This window comes from Sinocyclocheilus anshuiensis, unplaced genomic scaffold (assembly GCF_001515605.1).
Source record: "Sinocyclocheilus anshuiensis isolate Anshui unplaced genomic scaffold, SAMN03320099.WGS_v1.1 scaffold890, whole genome shotgun sequence".
Taxonomy (NCBI): domain Eukaryota; kingdom Metazoa; phylum Chordata; class Actinopteri; order Cypriniformes; family Cyprinidae; genus Sinocyclocheilus; species Sinocyclocheilus anshuiensis.
In genome coordinates this window covers 557,279-577,858 of record NW_015537986.1, presented here as the reverse complement: position 1 = coordinate 577,858, position 20,580 = coordinate 557,279, and the positions used below count along the sequence as shown (strand labels likewise).

At 35.4% G+C, this 20,580-nt stretch overlaps 1 protein-coding gene across 3 annotated transcripts in view; it reads left to right on the top strand.

The window, feature by feature from the left end:
• adam11 (ADAM metallopeptidase domain 11) overlaps positions 1–20,580 on the top strand; it is a 58,030-nt gene that overhangs the window by 21,495 nt on the left and 15,955 nt on the right. For 2 of the 3 annotated variants that reach the window (XM_016468716.1, XM_016468707.1), the window contains exons 6-17: positions 1,430–1,493; positions 7,785–7,845; positions 8,193–8,299; positions 13,367–13,441; positions 13,534–13,605; positions 13,708–13,874; positions 14,630–14,714; positions 16,137–16,227; positions 16,310–16,361; positions 16,765–16,864; positions 18,380–18,451; positions 18,874–18,966. In XM_016468716.1, the coding sequence (XP_016324202.1) occupies positions 1,430–1,493; positions 7,785–7,845; positions 8,193–8,299; positions 13,367–13,441; positions 13,534–13,605; positions 13,708–13,874; positions 14,630–14,714; positions 16,137–16,227; positions 16,310–16,361; positions 16,765–16,864; positions 18,380–18,451; positions 18,874–18,966 (1,039 nt within the window). Of the gene's footprint in view, positions 1–1,429; positions 1,494–2,294; positions 2,359–7,784; positions 7,846–8,192; positions 8,300–13,366; positions 13,442–13,533; positions 13,606–13,707; positions 13,875–14,629; positions 14,715–16,136; positions 16,228–16,309; positions 16,362–16,764; positions 16,865–18,379; positions 18,452–18,873; positions 18,967–20,580 lie in introns of those variants that run through there. The other variant, XM_016468725.1, reaches the window with a different exon arrangement.

Here is a 20,580-nt window from a genome sequence, read left to right as displayed (position 1 = left end):
ATATATATATATAAAGTGAGAACTATTTATGGTTAATAAGTTGTTAACAAAGCATTATCTAACTCCTTACATATGTGCTAATTAAACAATAATAATTTGGTTAATTACAGTGACAATAAATGAAGAACTCACTATTTGTAGTCTATTAATGTAAAATGCAGAGCACAAAATCCGAGTATGGGTCACCATACTTGGCCACACTTTCATAAAATAATAAGAAAAGAGTATAGTTTCTTTTCCAGCACATTTGTAGAATATGTGTTGTAGATAACACTTTATAATGAGTTTACACTGATAAAGTACTTACAAATAACAAACTATTAGTTTATTGTTAATTCATAGTTTATAAACTGTAGTTAATACATTCATAGACTCTATACAAATAGTGATTTTTTCATTCATTATCACTGCAATTACCACAATTATTATTGTTTATTTACCTCATAATAAAGGAATTGTTAAGTGTAATAAGGAGTGACTAGTTTTTTCACTTTAGATTAGGTCACAGAAAATGTCATTAATTAAGTGCTTTAAACCAACCTTTATTGAACACTAATTGCATTCATATTCACTGTCCCCTAAAATGTTTACAAATACATTAAGGACACACACACACACACACACACACACAGGGACTCTTCTCTCTCTCTCTAGGTTTCTGTGATGGGTAGGTTTAGGGGTAGGGTTAATTGACCGAATATAAAAATATGCAGTTTGGACAGTATAAAAACCATTACGCCTACAGATATACTTTATGTAAAAGTAAAAGGTTGGTTTAAAGCACTTAATTGATGACATTTCAACATTTCCTGTGACCTAATCTAAAGTAAGAGCTATTTATGTTAACAAAGCATTATCTGACTCTTTACATATGAGTTAATTAAACATTAACAATTTGGTTGATTACAGTGATAATGAATGAAGAACTTACTATTTGTATGGAGTCTGTTAATGTATTAACTACAGTTTATAAACTATGAATTAACTATAAACTAATAGTTTGCAAATGATTTGTAAGTACTTTTTTAGTGTATACTTATTATAAAGTGTTACCAAATAGTGCATACATATGCATTTAACTAACTAATAATAAGCAATACATTTGTTACAGTATTTATTAATCTTTGTTAATGTTAGTTAACATTACTGTTCATTGTTGGTTCATGTTAGCTCAGATTTTTAAAATAGTATTAACAGATACATCTTTTGATATTAATAATATATGATGTTGAAATGCTGAAATTAAAATTAACTGAGATTAATAAATTTTAGTTAGTTCATGTTAATTAATAGAGTTAAGTAATGTTAACTAATGGAACCTTTTTGTAAAGTGTTACCTAATAAATTCCTATCAAGTCTGCATTTTTCAGCTGTATTAGGGTTGTTGTCATTGGAGTGTCTCACATTTGTGATGTTGGTGTGTCTACAGAGGGATGTTCTCAGATGGCAACTTTTCATATGGCATTGAGCCCTTGCACAACAGCAGTGATCAGGTCAGTATGCAGCTGAAATATTCATCTCTCCCGGCCCATGGTCTTGCCCCCTGCTCCACAGTCCAGGCCCACCACCGCTCCAGAGTCCATGCCATGATCCAGGTCCTGTTCCCCTTCACGGGCCTGGCCCTCCATCCCTCCCCCTGTTTCGCCTCCGCTCTACTACCCTCCTGGACTTGGTGGGGTTTGGGTTTTGTTTGGTCTGGAGTCTGGAGTCTGGTGTCTGGAGCCGCCCTTGTCATGTTCTGTCAAGTGATTCCCTTGTCTGTGTGTTATGTTCTGATTGGTAAAATAAAAAACCAAATAAATCTCAGTTTCTGAGTTTCACAAACATTAATTAAATTCACAAATAAATAAAAAAGATTTGCAAATAAAAAACATATTCACAAATACATTTTTATGTCATACTTATTATAAAGTGTTACCAAATAGTGCATACATATGCATTTAACTAACTAATAATAAGCAATACATTTGTTACAGTATTTATTAATCTTTGTTAATGTTAGTTAACATTACTGTTCATTGTTGGTTCATGTTAGCTCAGATTTTTAAAATAGTATTAACAGATACATCTTTTGATATTAATAATATATGATGTTGAAATGCTGAAATTAAAATTAACTGAGATTAATAAATTTTAGTTAGTTCATGTTAATTAATAGAGTTAAGTAATGTTAACTAATGGAACCTTTTTGTAAAGTGTTACCTAATAAATTCCTATCAAGTCTGCATTTTTCAGCTGTATTAGGGTTGTTGTCATTGGAGTGTCTCACATTTGTGATGTTGGTGTGTCTACAGAGGGATGTTCTCAGATGGCAACTTTTCATATGGCATTGAGCCCTTGCACAACAGCAGTGATCAGGTCAGTATGCAGCTGAAATATTCATCTCTCTCAACTTTCTCTTGAGGGGAATTGTCACTCTATCTGCCTGTTGCAGTCTGGAAAAAATCACGAATAGATATACAATCCCGCTCAATGAGACACAGAAGAGACAGCGAAGCACTGAATATTAGCCAAATGCACAGAAATATCCATTACTGTGGTTGAATGACAGTTGAATCAGCAGACGTCTGTATGTGGGAAGGAGGTGAAGAGCAGAAGGAGGGATGTCAAGTGAGAAAATATGAGACAGAGCAGCTTATGCATGATATTAGACAAGCATTGCATTAAATAATCATATTTCACTTCAATATACAGAGGAAATTTCATATAAAAAGAAGAATGCCTATTTTTAGAACAAGAAATATTATCTGACATTATTTTCAAGAGAAGTAATTAATTTGTACCATTTCATTTAGACATTAAAAATACAAAGAACATATTTCTCTGTTCATCATAACTAACAAGACTATTCCGGGTTAAATATGGATTAAACTATGTCAATAGCATCTGTGGATTGCGGTTAATTACCAGAGAACATCATTCCATTCATCTCTCTCCTCTACAGTGATGCACTTGCGATGGAAGCCTAAAAGGCACGGCGGGTGGAGGGTGTATGAGCAGAAATGTAATGCTTGTATTTTGGTTAAAACACCCTGGTTCAATTTTCGTTTTGTGTTTTCAGCTGTTTGAATGGTCGTTTTGATGGCTGGGCTACTTTTTCAAGATAGAGGAATAGAGCACTGCAATGATGTATTTTTGTAGGCCAACCTGGAAGTTAGCATCACCCTGGTTCCCTCAACAAAAACCCAATAGGATTTTAACAGAAAATTATTGCAGAAAATAAACTAAAAATGTGACTTACAAGTTTTGTTCATCATGATAATCTTCCCAAACACTTACAGATTTTGAAGCATTAATACAGTCAACAGACATAAAAAAAAAAAAAGTGCAGGCTATAAACAAACTACACCACAGTCACTTGATTTTAGCATCACCATCACGAAGCTTCTGACAACTTTTTTCAGTCTTTAATTAAAAAAAAAAAACTCAAAAAATTTTTCCAGAAAATTTTAGTTAGGATAGTTAAAAAATCACAAGGGGGTATTATTATGTATTTTAAAATACTGATGTATTTTATGTCATTGATTAAAAATTAAAATATTTTGAGCTTTTGTTAACTACACACCTTATTTCAGACATTTAACCAAAAACCTATTGAAAAAACCCATTGACTATATGACGATGGAACTGGAAGTGTTAAAATGCTAACTTGTTTCTGGGTTTTGGCCTACAAAACATTTCTGTGGGAGGAGTTTGTTCCAAGACAAACAGCCGCTGCAAAATAACCAAGTTTAAGCATAGCTGAAGATGAATTAATTTGATGTCTTCTATTTGCGTGAATTGAATTACCTTAGAATTACTGTGACGCAACTCGTGGTGCATTGAGAATAGCATGCCAAAGGTGTTCAGATGATAAACTGCAGAGTAAATTACTTTCCCTTCCATTGATTTCAGTATCTTTTTTTCTGAATTTTTTTCCCGTTTATCCGTATTTGTTATCTGTCTCTTCTTCACTCTCTCTCCACTCCTCTGTCACTTCTCTTAAATGGGTCATTTTCATAAAGTATTCAAAGCCACATGTAAAGTGTCTCTCTCTGTCTGGGTAGATGGGAGATTAATAATGGATAGTTGTGTAATAGCCTTACATGGTGGAACCCAGTTCATCAGCGAGCATTTCATCTGCAAGGAAACTTTACCCAACAACAGGATACAATTCAGCCAGAAATGAGATTTACAATTACAAATACAATATTCATAAAATTTGGTACCAAAATATATGTACCAAATAGCCTTACAGCATGAATTTTCAGCACGACTTCCCCAGGACTAGTAAGGGCGTGGCCTACTTTGCTCAAAAGGCTACAACTCTTGGAGAAAAAAAATGTCTAAGATGTTATTCTGAGTAGGAATGTAAAAATTATTGCTGATCAAACAACAGCTGGTGCTATAAATGTGGAAATATATTTTGCATGACATCTGTCTTCAGTAGGCCTACAGCCTGCTTCGAAAAATAAAACAAGTGGTAACACTTTATTTTAAGGACCAATTCTCACTATTAACTAGCTGCTTATTAGCATGCATATTACTAGCATATTAGCTGTTTATTAGTACTTATAAAGCCATGCCTGACGCAAGGATGGCATAACTGGGGAGGGGCTTTTGGGGGGGACTACTTATGCACTACTTATGACAAAACAAAACAGCACACATACAATAGTTGGCTAATTTTTAAAGTAAGATATATTAAAATGTTTGGTGCATGGTTAAAAAATATCTCAGATAAGCCTAATGTAAAATGCTGGTAAATAAAGCTATATGTTAACATTATAAATACAGATAATTATTTTACTATAACTATTTTATAACTATAAATACAGATAGGCTATACTTTTTTAGTTCCTCTCACTCCATAACAAATCCTTTAAATTTAACGGTATTCAGAAAAATAATGAAAAATAGTATAAGTAACTAAACATCAAGCCAAAAATAATTTTTTGCTGAAACTGAAACAAGCGTTGGGCTCACTCTTACTCGGCATGAATCCACTCAACAATTTCCATCAACAGTTTCCATCATGACGTATTTGGATGCTAAACTATTATTTATTATGTTTTGAACCTTATTTATTTTGATAATGAACAGGCTGCAATGTCAAGTATGCTAGAACTGATATGTTGTGTTTGTGTTTGTGTGTGTGTGTGTGTGTGTGCGCATGCGCGTGAGGCACCTGCACAATCACTTGAATTTGTTCCTTATTACAGCAGAAACAAAGAAGAGAGAGACATCATGTGAAACTATAAAGGGTCTACTTTTATTTGTGTACAGTCACAATAACAACAAAACACCATGCATTTCAAAATAAAGAAAAACAGATTTTTGACGGCTTTCTGCCGTCTTGATTTCCTTTCTGTGAACTTGTTGCAAATTAGACAAATGGACAGAAACATAGAACTTGTCGCAGTTTTTCTTTTGTATTGTTAATTAAGTCAAACATATTTCACGTATAGGGCTATTTATTCATTTAATATATGTGATTTTATTCATTTTTCTCCGTTCATAGAATTGCTTATATTTATTTCAGCTTTATTTTAATGAACAGAGATGTTTTTAATAGTTTTAGTTAACTATTACAGTTAGTAGGGTACAACGGGGCTAAAGGCCTACCTTAAGAAAACGTGCTATTCACTGCGCCTAAAATGTATAATTGCAGAAAAAAATATATACGTTGTATTGATCTTTAATAGAGCAACAGATTTTGTGTGAAAATAAATCATTCAAGTTGTTTATTTTGTTTAAAAATCTTATAAATGTATGAGGTGGCAAGAGGGGCCCACACACAGGGTAAAAGGCTCACCAGCATGGGGTAAAAGGCCCACGGTATTGATACAGATACTTTTTAAATAATGTCTAAGTTAATACTTGTTCAAAACAATCACTTTAGCAAAGTTTGTACTATTTTCTGCTTACTTTGAAAAATAAAATAATTTTTGTTCAATAAATATACTGTCATTAAAATATGCTAATATGAAAATATATTTTAAAATACAGAAAGAAAATCATTTTAATAAGTAAAGATTCTGAAAGTACTGAAGGAGATCCAATAATAATTGGATATATATTTACAGTAGTAACAAAAAAATGATGTTTTATTATATGATATGATTAATATCATGTTTTTAAATATGATGATTTCATTCTCATTCACACCCAACATATTATATTATATTTACCATCTGAATCTAACCATGTCATGTCAACAAATGGAAAAGTCAGCCATCTATTAATTATCATGTTAATTACTGTGCGCCTTTAGCCCCAACAGCAGGGGCACTTTTTACCCCAAATACCATACTTATACATATTCTTTCATTATTTAAAAACTGTTGGTTTAATTATCTTAAACAAAACTGAAAATCATAAAGAAGACCTTGGTCTCAAAATATATGCATTAATTTGAGCGATTCTCATTTGCTACTTAAATCTACAACATTTAAAAAAACATAACATATTAGATCAAGTAAGCACAGAATCAACTTTGCACTGCTGCGCGTGACCCCGTCAAGGATCAGACAAATATACACGTGCATCTTGAAAAGGGAATGTTTTGGAAAGTGCTACTCCACGTTTCTGTGCTATCTAGTGGTTTAGATAAAAATAATATCAAAGGCGCCTTTTACCCCGGGACGCCTTAGCCACGTTGTACCCTACACTTTCAATTTTCCAGCTGTTTCAAACCACAAATTTTTACAAATATTCACAAATTATTTAATGCCTGTCTGGGACAAAATTTCAGCCAGGTCTGGAGTTCCAATGTAGGCCTATCTTTTGTGTGTAAATTCTCCACTTTTTTTATCGGTTTCATTTTGATAAACATGACACAATACACTATACCATTAATATATCATGAAAAGAGTTTGTAACACTGTTAAAGCACGACATGAAATACAGTGAGTCTGATTAATCTTGAATTAGCTGTCATCATCAGAGTTCGTGCAGCCGCCCTGGAGAAACTGCAATGACCATAATGAACCCGTCTGCTTGCGAATCGCTCTTGCGGTAGCCTACTTTTATGGTATACATTGCTTCAAGTCAGACGATGAGCGCAAAACGAATACAACTTTATTTGGTCAGAAGGTGCGCGTGCGCCCATGCTCCTCCAATTAATCCATTAACAGTTTCCGTAATTATTTATTGCAAAATATGGGCTTAAAAGTCCTGATGTCCTCGATTAAAGTCCTTATTTGATTAAACTTGATACACATAGACACTAGGGCATTCTGAGAATTCAAGACAATTTATTTGAAGGTGCATTACAACAACAACAAAAACACTGTAACTGTTTGAACAAGGATGTTGAAATTTACATGCATTTTTAGGTAATACTGTACATTTATTTGTGAGTGGCTGATTATTATGAAATTTGGCAGATATGTAGATACAAGGTAGCGCTATAAAAAGCATGTGACCCTGTGACCCATAATGACTAATTATCATATCACTGTGAGTGCAATATAAAAAATTCACTTCAACATGGAACAGGATACAGAGGAAACATTTCAAATGTCTCTCATTTCTGATGCTAGGGGGCGCTATAACTTCAATAAACCTCTAAACCTTTGATATGTTTGTTTACATTTAGCACTAGCAGCTTGTTTTCTTTCAATTTTCTTTATAATTTTTACTTTACTAAACTGTTTGGACACCAGTAATTGTCGATGGTGGCTATTTGAAATCTTACTAGAATAACTCATCATTAATGTCAAGTTAAACATAGGGGACTGCATGCGATACACTTTCTGCTCTTTATGTCAGACTAACAAGACTTCCATTTTTCTGTCACACAGGATGCAAATACTCATGTTGTATACAGAATGGCAGATATCCGACTGAGGCCACTTTCCTCAGGTAAGACACAGATTCCTCTCGCATGACAAATATTGTAAATTGACCCTCATGTCATTTCAAAATTGTATCACTGTCTTTTAAGGGGTCACCACACATCATGTATTGGCTCTCATGAACAGACAGTCTCTGTCTTATATGGTCTATACCCAAGTGGTTTTCTTCATCATTCAGACCCTGTCTGCTTTTACATTCTTCCAGATCTCTCTCTTTCTCCGTCTTCTGCATACTGATTTTCTGCATGGATCATTTTTCAGTAGTACACATCTTTATCGATCCACTGAAAGCTGACGAATGGGAACTTTTTGTTCGGGATGGTTTTCATCCGTATATGGCTTCTTCTCTTCCAGGAAGCACCAGGAACAGCAGTGACTCTGTCATTAACAATGACTATCCCGTTTCTATGGAGACGAACGAGCCGGAGCTCACAGATGGGCTGAGACGGGCAAAAAGACAGGTGAGAGTTTTTATTTTTGACATCAGTTGATTTATCATTTTTTCTTGAAGATTAGTCATGCACAACAGGCTGCCGAAAAGGGTACCTAGAAATCAGTTTCAACTAAAGGAGGGCCAAGGTAAAGGTTTTGTACCGGGCCCGAGAATTCCTAACTGGGCCCTGCATGTGTACTTCAGAGGTTAGAATTGCTGGTCTCACTTATATTAGGTGTCTTTCACTACAAATGCACTTTCACTACTGGTGAAAAGTTAACTAAGCTAATTAGTAAAAACAGTAATATTGTGAAATATTTTAACAATTTATACAATTTAAAATAACCGTATTCTATTTTAAAATGTAATTTATTCATGTGGAAGCTGAATTTTCAGCTGTCATTACTCCAGTCTTCAGTGTCACATGATACTGAAATGATTCTAATATCGAATTTGCTGCTCTTATAATTATCTTATTAACTTAATATTATAAATGTTGAAAACAGTTTTGCAGTTTCATATTTTTATGGTAACTGGATAAAACACTGAATTTATTTTCTTTCTTTCTTTCTTTTTTACTTTTTTTTAAATCGTACTTCAAACTTTTAAATGGTAGTGTGCCACAACAACAGCAAAAACAACAACAAAAGATCTTTTTTCAAACTTTTCAAAAGTTTTCAAAACTGATAATAGTAAGAAATGTTTCTTGAGCACCAAGCTCAAGAAGACTGGAGTTATGGCTGTTGAAAATTCATTTTTGCCACCACAGGAATCCATTGCTTTTTAAAGTATATTCAAATAGAAAACAGTTTGTTTAAATTGTAATAATATGTTATGATATTACAGTTTTTATTAGCCAAAGAAATAAAGCCTTGGTGACATAAAAGCCTTTTTCAAAAACAAAACCAAAAAAATAATGAACAGATCAAAATTTAACTGGTTATTCACTCTCAAATCAGATTTTGGTGGTATCAGAAGGTTACTGACTAACTCACGTCTTTTATAAAGCATATATTTTGTTGTAAATTCAAAATAGAGCTTACTCCAAAATGAATGACAGTCCCTGATCTCTTGCTATTTAATGGAATAGAGCTTCAATTGTGGAACAAAAATTCTAAAGTTATTTTTTAATATAACATAAACAATATGTTACCATAAAACACACTTAAGTGAAAGCCACAACCATTTTTCTGCTTCGATCCTAAGGGTGATAACTTTGAGTTTTATCATTGAATCATTTTCTAAGACAAGTGAAATTACTGAAAGTCTACCAGGAAAACCAGGTAACATTCACAATATGCACACATTCAAACTTTATCTTTTACCATGCTGAAAACCTCTAGGTTAATGTTTCTTTGTCTTCGCTCGTTAAATTCACAATTAGCAATTACATTTTGTGAAGAATAATGTATATGACATTCAAAATGGCAACATTTTGTTACAGTACACAGTCGGCAAATAAATATTGCTGGATTCAGCTGTCATGTTCAGTTGCTTACATCTTATCTCACATTCTTTAGCTATTAAAAGTGCCGCAGTAGAATTCCTGCTCGGTTTCTGTAACGGAGGCGACGAGACGAGAGACGTGTGGATCCATTTGCAGGCTTTTATTAAACAGAGACGTGGTCATAAGAGGCATGGGTCAAACAGTGGCAAACAGGTACATTTCAGGCGAGACAAAGAGTATTCCTAGGGCAATCGTGGGTCTATGATCGGCGAACAATATCCAGAGGGCTTGACACGAGGGGTTATCCAATAACACAAGCAATAGTCCAGGCAAGGTGCAAACACAGTCCGAAACAGCAGACAAAGGGTTAATCCAAGATACACAGGCAGAAGATCAGGAAACAGACAAAAAGGCAACACGAAATGACTAGACTTAGACTAGAACTAGAAACGGAAACTTGGAATGGCTCCGTAATGTAGCTATCGCTAGAAGAGTGATATACGCTAAACAATACTCGGCGACTTGAGCAGGATCTGAGTGGGTGTTATATAGTGTGTGTAATAGCTTTCAGGTGAGCGTGTGATTGGTTACAGCTGTGTGCAATCAGTGCAATGGATGATGGGAAATGCAGTCCAGGGTGATGTGTGGTGTGAGATTCAGTATAATGGGAGATCGACCTCTGGTGGCAATCGGATGGAAGGCCACGGACCAGATTTGTGACAGTTTCTGTGAACACTCAGCCCTCACATTCTTTGATTTGATTGGTCATCTGAATCATTTTCACATTGCAGTTACACTGCGCTGAGCATGAACACGCTAAATATATTAAAATGATTTTGAGGGAGACTGAAATTACTAAGGCTAGCCTAGTTACGACCATCCCCACCCAAAATATAATTTCAGAATTATTGATGGCAAAATGATACCCATAAAGGGATTGGACAGAGCGCTAGACAAGACAAAACACAACTCAAACATGACTGAACTAAAGTTATTAGCACAGATCATCCACATCATAGATTTGAAAAAGGCTAAAAAATAAGTATGTAAAGCTGTGGAAAGGTAGGAAGGCAGAGGTTGGGAAAAGGGGAGGGAACAGTAAATAAAACAGGGCTACAACTCACTCAGTATGCAGGTAAATGCATATCAAAATTGGGTGGAGACAAAAACAACAGAGTTGGGGCCACTTTGCTCTATTTTAAAAATATAACCCTATGACAACAAACTCCTAAAACTCCCCATCTTTATCACTAGGGGCGTAATACAAACAACTGTCATGAACAAATCAAATGAGCTTTTAAGATCTGTAGTGACAAATATCAATGCTACTGGATGAGGAAGAACATTTAAAAGACCTTTCACAATATCTTCATCATTTATGAGTACTAAATGACACATGGGTTTAACACACGTGAAACAGTAAGAATAAAGACAGTTACTTTTCTGTCCATTATTATTTGAATTTTTGATTTCACATTGTCTATAACAGTGTTTTAGTGTCATGAAAATAAATAAATGTAAGATTATGAGATGAAAGTCATAATTTTTTGAGAAAAAAGTCAAAATTCCAAGAATAAAGTTGTAGCAATACGATATTAAAGTCGTAATATTTTGAGAATAAAATAGTATATTGCATGATGAAATTTTATTCATTTAATTACACTAAATTACATTCAATTAATTGTGAAAATTCCAAATACTCCACAAAAAATCCAACCTTTCATTCTTCACATGTATTTAACATTAAAAACAGTAATAAAAATGTTCTAAAGGCTGAAGTGGGCTCTAACTTGGTTAACTGACTGATTTATGAGAATAATAAAACAAATGTTGGCAAAGTTATACCATTGGTCCTTTTGTCCCAGCTCCTTTCCATCTGTCTTAGAAGAAAGGCAGTGAGGCCCAGTGGCCTACCCACCTAATATGGTCAAATTAAGGAGAATAACCTTAATAATTTACTTTTATTTTACAAGCTCTGCTTCCTCTTTTTTATCCAGAGCTGCAGTGCCGAGCAGCATTGCTGTCATCGTTATCACTTTGAGGATCAAAGAGCACCCTTTGATTGGTGAATGTCCCTGAAGCAAAGCTAAATATAATTAAATAATATTTAATTATATAGATAATTAACTAGGAGAAAAATATTTGGTTAGGTAAATGACAGGTATTTTTAACACTACATTAAAAGCTGTAGGCCATAATGATGTTATACAACAGTGAATGACTGACATTTCAGCACTTAATGAACAGACAGCGACTTAAGTAGCACTTAGTAGGGAAGTAGGGAAACGTAAAAAAGGAACAAACGTTTGTAACCTCGCACATAAAAACTCTTTTCCCATTGGGAAATGCCACCGGATCGCTGCGTTACGCTGCAGCTAAATGGATTCCCTTTCAGTTCCACTTCTGTTCATCACTACAGAAGCCATTTGCCGGAATTCATTTTACCCCACATTTTTAATTTTACCTTTTTACTTAAAAATAAAAACTATATTTTTGCTCCACAAATCATAAAAACATTAATGTGTCCACAAATATGTTAATACCAAAGAAACACAATAACATTTGCTATTCAACATATATGACAGATTTAATATTACAGATTTCAAGAGACTCAAAATTAGTTCATATAACCTGAAAATTTTTTTGGCTGACTAAATCTCACATGTTAATATTTAAATTAAATTACAAAGTTAAGAAAATATAGCTATTCATTAAATGTGATGAGATTTTTTGCAATCATCATGCTCCACATTTCAATATTTTGAATTGCAACTTTTAAAAGCATTAAAATGGTAATTAATCAAACTAGTTTAAATAGTTTGATAAAAGAATAATATGTTTCCACATTTTTTAAACATTTTCATTAAAACATTTCCATCATAAAATGTACTTCACACAGGCTGTGAAGGGGAAGTACATCATAAAATGTACGTCACACAGGCGTTTGGGGGAAGTCGTGGCCTAATGGTTAGAGAGTCGGACTCGTAACCCAAAGGTTGCGGGTTCGAGTGAGTGAATTGTACAGCGCTCTCTTCCACCTTCAATACCACAACTGAGGTGCCCTAGAGCAAGGCACCGAACCCCCAACTGCTCCCCGGGCGCCGCAGCAAAAAAATGGCTGCCCACTGCTCCGGGTGTGTGTTCACGGTGTGTGTGTGTTCACTGCTGTGTGTGTGCACTTTGGATGGGTTAAATGCAGAGCACTAATTCCAAGTACGGGTCACCATACTTGGCCACACGTCACTTTCACTTCACTTCACTGTATCATTGAACATTGATCATCATTACACAAACATGTCACAGGGACATCTGAGACTACACACAGAAGTGTTTTTTTGAACAAAAAATTCAATTCGAGAGAGTTTTAATTTTCTTGATGATTAGCTTCTTTAAGACTTGAGACTCTTAAGACCAAATAATCAGTGAGAGCACCTGCCCTGAAAAAAGTTGTAATTTTTTAACATTCTAAAATATAAAAAACCAATACTATGGTCAAAGAGATCCATCTAGTGTATGTTTACGTAGGAATACAACTGAAAAACAGCAGATCCAAAAACACTTTCAGTGTGAATGATGTGAAGTGAAGTGCTTCAACACTTTAAAGACATTGGCTTGCTTAAAGCTGTGACTCCATGTGTCCCCCTACAGGTTCGGAGGGGTCCGCGCACAGTTCAGAGTGAAACAAAGTATGTAGAGTTACTAGTGGTCAATGATTACGAACTGGTAAGATCTCCTGATAGTTTATTTACTTATTACTTATTCTTTTCTGTGTTTTTTTTTGTGTGTAATATATGTCTTGATGTTTCTCTTTGTAGTTTGTACAGATGCGAAGATCGTCCCCTCAGACGAGGAACTTTGCCAAAGCTGTAGTGAACATGGCTGATGCAGTACGTCCTGAAATTTGACAGACACATTCACCATTTTTCTCATGATGTTGTCTTTAAGTACTGTAGCAATTTTTATACTTAAAACATCCTATTGAATTCCAGATTTACAAGGAGCAGCTGAACACTAGAATAGTGCTTGTTGCCATGGAGACATGGTCAACTCAGAACATGGTTTCTGTTGGCGACGATCCTTTGGTGACCCTGCGTGACTTTATGAAATACAGGAAGGAGAATATCAAAGACAAGAGTGATGCAGCTCACCTGCTTTCGTGTGTTATGTTTCCTTCTACATACAGATGACACACTCTTTACAGGCTCGGTCACTGCATTAGACACATGCAGTATAAAAATATTGAATGGAAATATCAATTCAATATAATTAACTCAGTGTTCTAACCAAACACAACGCGATAAGATTCCAGCGACAAGCTATTTTTCGTCAACAACCAGACATGACACGGATATGAGGCATGACAAAATCAGTCAAGTATCATAGCCAATCAGAAGAGCGGGTGGGCAGGCTTTCTCTGCAAGCACACTGAACTCCAAAAAAATTGATAAGTACATATCTAATTCATAAATATTATACCATTTAATTACCATTAAAATACACACTGAGTAACTGATACAATCTTTGTTATGGATTACATTTTGTTTATTTTGATTTCATAGTCGCTTTCATAGTTGCTAGATTCCAGTGTCGCTTTTAGTATGGCTATAAAAGTCACGTCAAGTGATATTCACACTCATATTAGACATTTAACATTACATAAAGCCCATAATCAGTGCCTGAGATTATCATTGTCATAATTTGTATGCTGTTGTTCCAGTTGCGGCCTTTTATCGTGTGTCGTAGTGCTGAGTCACGTCTGGTTAGGACACGGTGTTAAACCCCATGAAATTTAGTTGAAATTTAGTTCATGTTTGTTAGCCTTGAGGTCATCTATATGGTAGTGTACCTCATGAAGTATTTAAAATCTTTTTCGTCCTGGGAAATGGACTGAAAATATTATTTTGCCCATAGGGGACGCACATTTCAAAGCAGAAGCAGTGGCACTGCCTACATCGAGGGCATCTGCACACCAACACGAGGAGGAGGAGTCAATGAGGTGAGAGCTAAGTGGCTAAAGCTCAGAGCTGCCAAATAGCAAAAAGCAACAAACAATGAGCCATCACCATTTTGCCCTTGAGTCACTTTGTGAATGTGAATTGACCCTATTTTTTTTATTATAAATTACTGGTGTTCCAAAGAAATACAAATTGTCTTCGTAATCTCAATCAAATAACTCAATTAATAACTTAAAGTAAACATCAAGGTCTGTTCATTTTCAACAAACAAGTGCAGAAGTATTTCAGAAAGGAGCAAGTTCAGCAACTGACTAAATATGGCTCCATTCTGGGACTGAACAGCCACTTTTGTTTTTCTTTTAAATGTCAATTCGTTGACTTTCCCCCATCCCAGCTTAATTTGCAGAAACAATTATAATTCATCCATTGGGCAGATGATTTCCCCAAGAAATGCATTCACTGTTCAAAACTGGCTCAAGCAGTGGTGTCATTTGGGGTGGAACTACAGTGCCCTCCAATTGCTTAAGGTTTCAGAGTGTTCATTTTCAGTGGGATTTTCGACATTATCAGCATAAATCCTTATCAGTTCTTGGTTTAAGTGTAAAATTAAAATAACCTGCAATTATTGTTAAAACCAACAATAATGGTTTTCTTTTTGATTACATAAAAATGGCAATATACAGTACATGTCACAGTTAGACGTACACAATGCACCTTTGGCAGCTGTGTTGCCTGATTAATGGAATAAACTTGGTCCAAGTTTCTTTTTAGAAGATGATTGGGTCAGCACTGCTTTATAACTTTAGTGATTGATTAAGGTTAGTACACTACAGACCAATTAGAACCCTGTTCATAAATGCATTATAAATAACTTTTATTTAACCCTTGTGCGGTCTTCAGTCACTTCTGACCAGAGAATTTTACATTTTGAATTTTTAAAAATCGTAGCTTCACCAGAATGGTACAAAACTTGGGGACTTTTATGACACTTGGTATGTGAACACACAAAAAAATTTGAAGGCATGATTCGAAAAAGCTAAGTGGTCGTAAACAAAAATAGTCACACTCATGGTCTTCGGTCAAAAATTACTGACCATAGGAAAAAAAATACAAAAAATTTTTCTGTGTACAATCTACAAATCCCCCACAAAGTCACACTCATGGTCTTCGGTCAAAAATTACTGACCATAGGAAATAAATGGGAAATGGGAAAAAAAATACAAAAAAATTTTCTGTGTACAATCTACAAATCCCCCACAACACAGAAAATTACACTCTAAATCATCAAGAGTGTAAAACAGATACATCCACTCACACACACTTACTTACACACACTCACAGACACACACATACAGAATTATACATACTCAAATTGGTATGGCTATAATTAAGAGGTTAAAATCAGACCAGACCCAGAAGGATTAAGCTCTGATAAAGCATTCCTGTTAATTTTTATATGTCAGTATGGAAACGTGGGGCCCATGGCTATAACCTTGTGTCAGAGTTTAGGACAGAACCTTGGTATGATGTGGAATAAAGATCGTGCTACTGCAGGTAAACATCCTTCCAACTCTTGACGAAATATATAAAAATAAATTAGGACTGCTGACTGTTGTAATGAATGTGTGTGTTGTAGGAGACTGTAAGTGTCCAGATCCGTGGTTAGGCTGCATCATGGAGGATACCGGGTGAGTCAAGTTTTTGGGTCTTTGTGTAGGTGCATTTTTATTTCAACACTTATGCTGAAACATGTACTATGCAAGTACATAAGCTGTGTCAGAAATGTTTGGCAAGTGCATTGCAAGCATGAGGCCCCATTGTACATGATGTGCTTGATGTGCATTCTTGCCAGGGTTGCTCAAAATTCAGAATTGAGGAATTGAATTGAATTGAACTGACCGTACCCCACAGGATGACTGGAAGAAAAATTGATTGAATTGCAATTCAAAGAAATTCAACACAATTAATGCATGAAGTTGCTTTGGATTAAATTACATAAATTACATTTTGCTGTTCCTTATCAATTAGTTTTACACACTTTCCATGTAAGGGTAACTGAACACTGTGAACTGTGTTATGTGATCCTGACAGATACTATCTACCCAGAAAGTTTTCACGGTGCAGTGTAGAGGAGTACATTCAGTTCCTCCAGCAAGGAGGAGGGAGTTGCCTCTTCAATAAACCTAACAAGGTTTGTCTGGAACATCCACTAAATGGGAGAGAAAAAAAAACTATTATGTTTATTAGCACATATTTGCAACAACACTACAAGCAACAAAGCTGTTTTATTGACTAAGTAGTAGGGTAGTTTTATCAAATGCTATACTATATTTTCACAGACAATATTCTGGCAAATTCTGTAGTCTTTGTCCTAATCTTTGTGGAAGGACAAGAAGACATTTTACAACAGCAGATGTGATTTTATTGACCGATAACTACCCGATATGCTGGGTCCTGGATATCCAACATGCCAGTCACAGTGATGGTGACATAAAAACATTTGCAGTCCAATATAACCATTGTCAATTTAATGAAACACTTAGATTCTTTTTGGTTGCTGACAAAAGCCATGGACCCCAAGCACCCCTGCTTTCCCTTCAGTGGTATGTCCAGATGTAATTGTGACCCAAACACTAAATCTACTGGTGTCTTCTTCAAACAAGAGATTTTGGGGTGGATTTTTGTGGATTCCTACACTGTCAAAACAATATGCCCACAGGTCTGGGGGAGGTAGTTGGTCTACTACAGTATATCCTGAAGGCACCAGGGTCAGTAAAATTGCCCTATGGCCTGCCACAGCATCTTGGACACCCTTGCTCTCACAGAATCATGAACCAGTGAAGGAACCTGGTACCTGCCTAGAGTGTCTGCCAACCATCACACATGCTGAGGGAGTTCCTCTCAGCGTATACAGTCCTACAATACACAGGCAAGAGCCAAATCATGGAGTTGCAGATGGATGGGCAGTGTGTCGCAGGTGTGGCTGTGCCAGTCTGCATCAATCCCCTTTGCCCACAGTAACATTTGTCTGACAGTGTGAAAGGAGCTGTCAGATAAAAGGGTGGTGTTAGTGAGGTTACAGCCTTCTCTGTTAATTCCAATACCATATTCAGTGTCCATGAGAGAGATGGACATGCTGCTGCAGACACATATGTTTGTACCAGCACATAGCGCATAGGCACACTGTGCTTGTGCCTTCTGCACATTAGTACACAATGTTCATCTTGTGACAGTTGTGGTTGGAGATCCAGTGACTTGGAGCATTGTAGAGTGTCTTCTACCTCTTTCTCCAGAGATCCTAATTCTGACGCCAATGTAGCAAACGATGAGCTCACGGTCTCTGAAAATGAGACAACTAAAAGTAGATTTTTATGACCGTTAAAGCAAGGTACACTCAGCTTAACACAAAAATAATCAAATACAACACCAATGCAAATTATACAAAAAAAAAAAAAAATTTTAAATAATACCATCAGTTTACCTGTGCCACTTATGCTGCCGTGCATGCTGGGAAATGGAACCTCTTCCCAACACCACAGACATCACAATAAATATATGAAGCAGTCTGAATGTATTTAACTACTTTTACCATGTAGCTTGAAGTGTAATTTATTTCTTTAAAGGATAGATTTAGGTTACTGTAGCTTGCTCAACACTGCATATTTAATATAAGTATGTGGCAGTGACATATTTCCTGTCGCTACAGTTGTTGGATCCTCCTGAATGTGGCAATGGTTTTGTGGAACAGGGAGAAGAATGTGACTGTGGCTCCCAAGTGGTGGGTGACAAGATGACCTCACTCAAATTTCCTTTAAAAATCCAATAGCAACCTATCATTCATATCATTCACACCCTGCCTTAAAGGGATAGTTCACCCAAAAATAAAAGTTCTGTCATCATTTACAAACATTTGATGGTAGCCATTATGAAAAAAAAATTACTATGGTTACTAACAATACTAAGTCAATGGCTAGTGTCAAATGTTTGGTTACAACATTCTTCAAAATATCTTATTTTGTGCTCAACAGAAGAAAGAAACTCATAGGTTTGGAACAAGTTGAGGGTGAGTAAATGATGACAATTTTAATTTTTAGGTGGACTATCCCTTTAAAGTGTGTTAGTATAAGTGAACAGGAAGGTGATTATCGCAGTGCTGTGATAAGCTAATGGGATGTTTGTATTGGCTGTGCACTCTTGTAGGATTGCTCTCGTGCCGGGGGTGCATGCTGTAAAAAATGCACTTTGACCCATGATGCAATGTGTAGCAATGGACTCTGTTGTAGCCGTTGCAAGGTAAGTGGTGGCAGAATTGTTTATGCAAAAATGTAAATTCATGTTGTGACCAAGAGCTGTCAAGCTCCAAAAAGAATCAAATGACCAAAGGACCATCATAGTGGTGGTTTTGGTCCTTTTTGGAGCTTGCCAGTACTTGGTCATTAAGCATCATAGAAGATGTCCATAATACAATAGCTTTGCTTTAAAAAAACAAAACAAAACACAAATTTAAGTTTTTACTGAAAATTCCCCTCCACTGTTGCAAATCTTCTGCGTTTGCATATATTGCAGAATGAAGACGGCATGTTTCTCGTGCCATGCAGTGAATCGCAACACATAAAGTTTGAATATGTAGACGTATGAATTAGATTTGAAGGCTGCGGCAAAGGGGGCAGTTTTCTGTCAATAATGACTAAAAGGAGTAATTTTTTCAAAGAAAATTCTGTTAATATCAATTTCTCTTCTTCATATCCTTCCAAAACTTTGACTTTCTTTTTTCCGTGGAACACAAAGAAAGTTTGAGTAATTACTGGTAATGACAGATATAAGATTTATAAAGGATGCAAAAGCACCATATATGTAGGCCATATGATTTGTGCTATATTCCAAGTCTTCCAAGACACCTGGATTGGGTGGATGGATAAATAAATTAAGGTAGATGGTATGATATATTTAACTTTTGATATATCTCTTGAGTTTTACACAAACTATTATATTGACCAACAATATATATATATATATATATATATATATAATGACTAATGACTAAAAAGATACACCTAATCAATGGAATAACCAATGACAAGACAGAACTGAGAACCACCTGACAAGAAAACAAACCTATAGGTGTGTTCGACTCAAAGCAGCACTGCACAGACCGGTTGGTGTATGATATCAAAGTACTGCGAGAGCTGTACTTTGAATTGAGTAGCTGAAGGCATGTTGTTCAGCAAATCTTTTCACAAAGTCATCTACATTCAAGACCTTGGTGGGTTTTGACTCAATGCTGAGAACAGACAAACTCGGCAATCTACTCTGTGCCTTAGGTGACCTTAGCTGACTTTTGATTATCTTCAGACCTGAAAAACTCTGTTCACATGTGGCACTGATAACTGGTAATATAACAGCTATTTTGTACAACCTGAACTGTTCAGAGAAACATCCTTCAAAAAAGGCTTTGCTGCAATAATGCATTACTGTTTCTTTTAGTGCATCAATTAGTTCAACAACCTTAGATTGGTCAACAGATTTAGACTTTAGCATCTCAGGCAAAATATTAATGTCACCTAACACCTTTTGGAAGAGCTCAAGACATCCAATTTGGGCCAACATGCTTTTCGCTTCCATTTATTTTTTTTCTTAGCACTAAACAAACAATTCTGAATGAGTCCAATTGAAACATATTAAACTCAATGCAACATGTAAACGCGATAAAAAAAAAGCCATGAACTTAAGTCTTCCCTTGTTAAAAATGCATTTTCCCAAGGCACATTATACTGTACATTTAAACCATCATGTTAATAATGAAAAGGAGAACAAGAAGAAAATACAATATCATTTTATTAATAATAATATCAAAACCCTCTACGGACACCTTGGCAACTGAATCACCATTGGCTAGTAACTTTTTTA